The sequence below is a fragment of the Plasmodium reichenowi genome, chromosome 3, assembly GCF_001601855.1.
Source record: "Plasmodium reichenowi strain SY57 chromosome 3, whole genome shotgun sequence".
Classification (NCBI taxonomy): Eukaryota; Apicomplexa; class Aconoidasida; order Haemosporida; family Plasmodiidae; genus Plasmodium; species Plasmodium reichenowi.
This window is the reverse complement of record NC_033648.1, coordinates 407,366-415,535: the sequence shown is the minus strand read 5'-3', so window position 1 is coordinate 415,535 and position 8,170 is coordinate 407,366. Positions and strand designations below refer to the sequence as shown.

Genomic DNA, 8,170 nt, shown 5'->3' with positions numbered 1-8,170 from the left:
AAAAAAAAAAAAAAAAAAAAAAAAAAAAAAATATATATATATTATATTTATTATATATATATGGTGAAAAAGAAAAGAACCTGGCGTTGAAAAATACATAGGCTTCCTCCCATATTGAAAAACAATAAAATAATTCTGAATATTTCTATTTGTTATTTGTTTGGGTTGTATTATATTTAAATATAATAAATGTAAAAAGAAACATATGTGTGTAATAATATATTATACACAAATACATATATATATATATATATATATTTTTTTTTTTTTTTAAATGTTTTGTTTTTACCATAATATATTTTAAATATATACAATTTTTTTTTTTATATCTTCCTTCTTCTGTCTATTAATTTGTTAAATTATTTTAGACCTATCTATTATATTTTATTTATCCTGTGAAGGTAAGGGAAAAAAAGAAAAAAAAAAAAAAAAAAAAAAAAAAAAAAAAAAAAAAAAAAAAAAACCTGAACTGTTCATAATTTTTTTTTTCCTTTTAAAATATAGCTACATATATATATATATATTTGTATATATATATATATTTATTTCTAGATAGAAAAATAGCTAGTTCAAGTGAAATAATATAAAACGAAATACGTGTGATTAAAAATATAAATAAAAGAAAAAGAAAATATTATTAACCGTTGTTATGTGAACTTATAATAATAAATATATGTATATAAGAAAAACAAAATGGTGGAAAATAAGTTATATTAAGATATTATAAATATATATAATATATATGTATATAATTTAAGTATGCCACATAAATATGGTGTTAATTTTTATATTATTTAATTTTTTTAATTAAAATATTTTTAAATACACTTAATTTTGGTAAGTTTATAGAAAAAAAAAAAAAAAAAAAAAAAAAAAAAAAAAAAAAAAATAATAATAAAAAAAATAAATAAATAAAATAAATGAATGAATAAATAAAAATGTTATAAATGTTATGGTTCAAAACAATGAGAAGGGCATCTTCATAATATATATATAAATAAATAAATATATATATATATATTATTATTATACACCCTTTGAATATTTTTAACATTTCCATATATCCAAATATAAATAAGAAACACCAATTAATTAAATTTTATATATGTTGTATATATGCGTATGTATATATCTTTTTAATTTTCCTTTGCTGCTTTTCTATCTAAAATTTTTTTACGATTTTTATCAACCTTTAATTTTGTTAATACAACATTACTTGGATGAATACCTATAAAAGTTGATTCTCCATTTACTTTTTCTCTTGTAACTCTTTCTACATAAATCTTATATCTTTTTCTGTTAATTTTTACAACTTTCCCTTCTCTTCCATGGTTGTGTCCTCTGCATATCAGAACTTCATCATCTTTTCGAACGGGCAACGATCGTGTCTTCAAAAAGGAAAACAGAAAAATAAAATGAAACATTATATATATATATATATATATATATATATATATATATATATATATATAACACAATGAAATAAAAAAAAAAATATATATATAAATATATTATATATATATATATATATATATATATATATATATATATTTATATACATGTAATGTATATATCAAGGGAGAATTATTTTATATATACTCTTTATTACACATAATTAATTATATATATCATACCTTATATTTTAATCTTAATTCTTTTGATAATTTTGATGACATTATTTTTCTTCTTAGACCTGCTGGTGCAGTAAAATGAGCTTTCCTCATTTTCCTTCGGGAAGATGATTTTTCTGTAATTAAAAAAAAAAAAAAAAAAAATATATATATATATATATATATTATTATTAAGGAAAAAAACGCCACAATGTTATATCACATAATAAGATATATATATATATATATATATCTTTTGTAAGGTCATATCTTTTTTTTTAATAATTCTTCATTTCGTATATATATATTATATATATTTATATTTATTAATAAAAAAAAAACAACTCTTTTTCAACTTATAAAAATAAACAAATACATATATATATCAGATATTTTGTTGTTTCTCTTAATTTTGGATTTATAAAAAACTTACGTTTGTTAAACTTCATTTTTTAAAATAAAAAAAAAATAAAAACTTCAACAGGTTTATAAACAAAAATTTACTAAATGAAAAATTAAAAAATAAGGAAATATTATTATTTTATTTTAAAAAAAAAAAAAAAAATTTTCCTTTTATTAAAATTGAATAAATATATTTTTTTATATTTGTGACACAATTTTTTTTTTTTTTTTTTTTTAATAATTTTTTATAAGTTTCAAAATTGGGTATTTTGTTATTATATATAAAATAAATAAATGAAATTATTTTAATAGTATATGTAATATATATATATATATATATATATATATATATATATATATGTATATATTTATTTATTTATTATAAGTATAAATAAGAAAAAAATATTATTATAATATATATATATAATATATTATATATATATAAAGTTACCATAATGTTGAGATAAGAATTTATATATATTAAATAGAAAATATATATGGATTTTATTTTTTATGATACCTTTTGTTTTAAAACAAGAAAATAAAATAATATATATAATAATATTATATATATATATATATATATATATATATATATTATATATATATTATTTTTATTTATGCCTCTATTATTATATAATATATTTATGAATAAATAAAATGAGAATTTTTAGAAGGGCAATAAAAAATATCACCATCCACTTATCACCTTCACATGAATCAATGCATATACCAAAAAAAAAAAAATAAATAAATATATAAATATTATATAATATATATATATATTATATATATAATATATTAATTAATTATTATAAATAATATTATAATATATATATATATATATATATTTCTTTTACTATGTGAAAAGTTAAGAGAATTTTTTTTTAATTATATATTTTGAATAAATATATATAATATAATATATAATATATATATAATATATATAAAAAAACAGAAAAAAAAAAAAAATATTTATATTTATATATATCAAAAAAATACATATTTTATTAATTATTTTCTTTTTCCAAATTGTATTATTAAATATATAAATAAAATTTTTATGATGATATTGTTATATAAACATTAAAAAAAAAAATTCCTTTTTATTTTTTCTTTTTAAAATATTCAATTATTTTTATAACATTAGGCTGTTTTGTAAAAGTTAAAAAATATAGGTAGAAAAAATATAATTAAAAATTAAAAAAATATTTTAGAATTCTTTTTTTTTTTTTTTTTGGGTAAATATAAAAAAAGAATTGTTCATTTTATATATTTTAAATAATGCATATGGGTTTCTAAAAGTTATAATATAATTATATATAAGTTATTATAGTAATAAAGTGTTGTGGGGATTTTTTTAATTTCTATAAACTTTTAAAAAATTGGAATACATATAATATATATATATATATATATATATATATATATATAGACAATTGTTTTATTATATATATATATATATACAATACAATCGTTACACATAAGTGTTGTTAAATATCATAAGAAATATTTATTATTTTCCAGTACCCATTTTTTATAATTGTTCATAATATTTATTCTTATTAATTTGTTTCTTATAAAAGTTAGAGAAATGAGAAATAATGGTATTAAGGTGTAAATTTATAAATTACTAAATGTTTTAAAAATAGTAAAAAGGTTTTGTAATTTTATGTTTTAATAAAAATAGAAAAATGTCTTATATTACGGAGCAGATATATAATCTATATATAATTTTTTCGAACAAGGTAGTAATATAAAAAAAGAAAATTCTTACATAATTATAAATACATACATACATACATATATATATATATATATATATATATATAATATATATATATTTATTATGTCGCATTTTTTTTTCGTGCCTGGTAACATCAAACATATAAATCATTATAAAAAAATATACATTTTTCTTATATAAAGATAAAAAAAAAAAAAAAAATCCTTAAAAGTGAAAATAAAAAATTATTTAACAAAATAATATTTCCTATAAATAACATGGAATTCATCAAGTGTCCCAATTTAATTATAAATAAAAAAAAAAAAAAAAAAAAAAAAATAATGTATATTTTTAAAATAAATATAAAATTATGGGAATATATATATCATATTTATTATTTTATATTAATAATAAAGTACAAAAAATCATATATAAAAAAATTTTTTTTTTTTTCTTTACATATATATATATATATTAATACATATTTACTATTGGATTCTTTTAATGGGTAAGGAAAATAAGATGGTAAAAATGATAGAAGTAAAAATTATTTTCTTATTTTGTGATATTTTTTTTTTTTTTTTTTAATAAAACTTATTCAATTGAATAACATTAATAGAGGTCCTATAGCTCAGTTGGTTAGAGCGTACGGCTAATAACCGTAAGGTCGGCGGTTCGAGACCGCCTGGGACCAAATACAAATAAATAATGAAGAAAAAAAATAATTTTATATTTATATAATTTTTTTAGATATTTGAAAAATAAAATGTTTTAATTTTCTTATAAAAAAAAAAAATTCTTATTTTATAAAATAAAATAAACCTCTTAAGAAATAATAAGGTTTCAAAAATTTTTTATTGTGCTTATTTTTTTTTTAGGTTCCCTATATGTTTAATAGGTAATAATTATATATATATATATATATATATATATATATATATATATATATATTATATATATAATATGTTGGTAACATTTACATGTATTTTAGATAGAAGTTTTTCTTACTATATTCCTTATGAAGAAAATATAAGTCCATTATTTTTCTTAATAATATTAAATAATAATCATATTTTTCCCCATAACAAATAAAAAGAAAAAATATACATAAATAAATATATAAACATACATACATATACATACAATGGATATATAATAATATTTTTATAACCTTTGTGAAAACATTTGTTTGTTGTTTGTTTGTTTGCTTGTTTCTATTTTTTTTCCCTATCCATATTAATTTTTTTAATGGCACAAAATTTAATTTTTATTTTATTATTATTAAACTTTATTTTTTTTTTAATACGAGCACCGAGGATCGAACTCGGGATCTTTCGCGTGTGAGGCGAACGTCATAGCCACTAGACCATGCTCGCATATTTAGGAAAATCCATTTTTCTTTTTAAGAAAGAAAAGTTACAAAATAAACAAATAAAAAAAATAATAAAAAAAAAATTAAAATATATAAAAAAAATGATAATATTTTCTATATGTTATAAATTAACAAATTAAAAGTGTTTTAAATTAATAAATAAACATAGATATTTAAAAATATATATATATATATATAATTACAACAAAACATAATAAATTAAAAGAAAGTTATTATCATATATAAGGGGGTACGTAAGAATAGAAAATTGCCTTGCCACATAAATGAAAAAGTTCTTCTCAAAAAAAAAAAAAAAAAATATATATATATATATATATAAATAAATATATACATATATATATATATATATATATATTTATTTATTTATTTACATTTATGTAGTGGTGCCCCTACTTTGAAGAAGGAAGGGAAATCATGCGATAACGCATTTTTCTCCTGATATAAAATATGTGCGTAAAAAAAACGACAACATAAGATACAAAGAGCCCTTGAGCTATTGCCTTTGGATATACACTATTTTTATTCTTGATTTTTATAAACTCATGTATTTTATAAGACATAAAAAATGCTAGTGAGGCAAATGTATTTATTATACCAATAAGAATTGAGAAATTTTCCTGCTTAAATATAGTAGACATGTACATGTACATATGATTTGCATAAAAACTCTGATGAAAAAAATAGATAACTAAAGATATATATCCAATTGTTACATTTGCTGTAGTATAATAAAAATATATAAGCATATACACAAATATTCCTAATATTAAATTGAAACTTATAAAATTCGATATATTTATTACATCTGCTATGATGCCAAATATTAATGTAAATATAAAACTAGATGGTAATATTAATGAATATACATCCAATGTTTCTCCAAATACATTGTTTTCATATATGTCAAATAAAGAAAACATAAAATAACATACACTAAAAGTTATTAAAAAAAATTCAACCAATATAAATATATATAATGATGATTTTATCTGATCCTTTAATACACCAAAATCTACATCTTTTAAATAAAATAAATTTTTCCTCCTTTTCTCATTTTCTTCATATATTTCATTATCCTTTCCCATATTCAATACAACATTTTGGCTAGCTGCCTGTACATTTTTTTCTTTTTCCTTTTTTTCACCTGAATTGTACAGGTCTTTTGTAAGTAGTGTTTTTTCATTAACATGTTCGGTAAAATTAATGTTATCAAGTTTGTGTTGTATGTGTTGAATATTAATAGAATTATTTGATGAATTGTTTATATCATGCACACTGTTTATATAATTTATTTTATTTTTATCTTGGTTTGTTTGTATGTTATCCTCTGATACAAGCTGATTATCATTTTTATAAGTATTTGTTTTGTCATCTAAAAAGTTGGCTATGAAAAAAGCAGGGATAATACACAAGGCAAGATACGTTAATATAACAAGTATAACGTTGTTTTGAAAGGGTAGATACTTTAAAGTAATATTGATAACATTTCCTACAAACAAGCTTAGAACAGCTAGTGAAGACATAGTACTGATTAGGATATAATTTTTATTTTTTAAAATATATTTTAATTTTTGTAATTTATTATTATTATTATTATTTTCAATTGTATATAAATGTTTATCGATATCTTCCACAGGATATCTCTCATTAATATAATAAATAATAGGTAGGTAAGAATTATCTGAACCTATGCCAAAAAATATAAAAGACAAGTTTAAAAAAAAACTTACGAATGATATTTTATTCGTTATATTATTATCAACATAATATTTTGAATATGATAAAGCAGTTCCTAGTATAATCCAACCAAAGAATAAAAAAATAAATGCTGCTTGTGCTATAATTTTTTTAGAAAATATTTTTATTAATACACTTCCTATAGATCCTGATAAAAATTGAATAATAAATCCTAAAATTAATAAAAATTGAACATAATTTTCCTGTTCATTACATACAAAGAAATCACCATGTATTATATTATCATCTTCATTTTTGATACACAACCATTCAAATGCTCGATAATTCTTTAACAAATTGGATATGAATATATAATTCTGATATACTATAGCGGTAGTCGAGATGCTGTACATAAATAGGGAGATTATTGTTTTGTCCTTTACTTTTTTCATGTTTATTATTAACAAGGTAATAAGATAATTTGATGCAATGACAAAATTATAATATAAAAAAAAAAAAAAAAAAATATATATAAATATATATATATATATATATATATATATTTATATTTCTTTATTTTTTGATTATTATTTTATTGGTTTATCTTTTCTTTTGACTTTCAAAATAGTATATTATATTATATTATATTATAATACAGTACAGTATAGAATAATATGATCAACAACTTATGGAACTTCCAACAAAATAACATTTAAATGTTTCATTCCTATATTTTAAATTTAAATTCAAAAAAATAAAAAATAAAATAAAATAAAATGAATGGCCAAGGAGAAATATATGACCGAAATGTTCTTATTATATGTAATGAAAAAGTTAATTATTCATAATAAAGCACTTTATTATTTTAATTTATTTCATTTTAATTGATTCTTTTTTTTCTTTTTTTTTTTTAAATTATATCATACAATAGTTTCATATACAGGAAAGAAAAAATAAAACGATATTATATTATATATATATATATATATATTTTAAGCATTTATAACATATAGTGTATAATTTTTTTTATATATAATTTGTTTATTATTTATTTATCTTTTTTAATTTTTAAAATGACATGATAATAAAAGATCGAGAAAGTACAGTTTTAAGGTGGAACATTCAAAGAAGAAAGAATGTAGATTGTTTTAATTTTTTGTTTATTATAATAATATTATATAAAAGTTTTTTTTTTTTTTTTTTTTTTTTTTTATTTTTTCATATTTATATTTAAAATATAAATATCTTTTTTTTTCCATCCTTTATAAAAAAGGAAATTTTTTTTTTCACTTCAATTTTTTTTTTTTTTTATATATTTATTTATAAAAAAAAAAAAAAAAAAAAAAAAATATTTTTTTTTTT

General features: G+C 16.8%; 3 protein-coding genes and 2 non-coding genes across 5 annotated transcripts in view; 1 reads left to right on the top strand and 4 right to left on the bottom strand.

Annotated features, from left to right (window-relative positions):
* PRSY57_0312200 (hypothetical protein) overlaps nt 1–292 on the bottom strand; it is a gene marked incomplete at both ends in the record, with an annotated part of 1,347 nt that extends 1,055 nt beyond the window's left edge. The window contains 2 exons of the mRNA XM_020114457.1: nt 98–145; nt 290–292. Coding sequence (XP_019970824.1) covers nt 98–145; nt 290–292 — 51 coding nt within the window. The remainder of the gene's footprint in view (nt 1–97; nt 146–289) is intronic.
* Nucleotides 293–1,136: 844 nt separating this feature from the next.
* Nucleotides 1,137–2,059, bottom strand: PRSY57_0312100 (60S ribosomal protein L26, putative; the record flags this gene model as incomplete). The annotated part of the gene is made up of 3 exons (XM_012905745.2): nt 1,137–1,388; nt 1,635–1,747; nt 2,044–2,059. The coding sequence occupies 3 exons, from the start codon at nt 2,057–2,059 to the stop codon at nt 1,137–1,139; spliced, it is 381 nt and encodes a 126-aa protein (XP_012761199.1).
* Nucleotides 2,060–4,358: 2,299 nt separating this feature from the next.
* Nucleotides 4,359–4,434, top strand: PRSY57_0312000. The gene has a single exon. It is a non-coding gene; the product is annotated as a tRNA-Ile (tRNA).
* Nucleotides 4,435–5,037: 603 nt separating this feature from the next.
* Nucleotides 5,038–5,114, bottom strand: PRSY57_0311900. Its single transcript has one exon. It is a non-coding gene; the product is annotated as a tRNA-Val (tRNA).
* A 406-nt stretch (nt 5,115–5,520) lies between these two features.
* On the bottom strand, nt 5,521–7,260 carry PRSY57_0311800 (transporter, putative; the record flags this gene model as incomplete). Its single annotated transcript, XM_012905744.2, has 1 exon — nt 5,521–7,260. The coding sequence occupies one exon, from the start codon at nt 7,258–7,260 to the stop codon at nt 5,521–5,523; it is 1,740 nt and encodes a 579-aa protein (XP_012761198.2).
* Nucleotides 7,261–8,170: the final 910 nt, after the last annotated feature.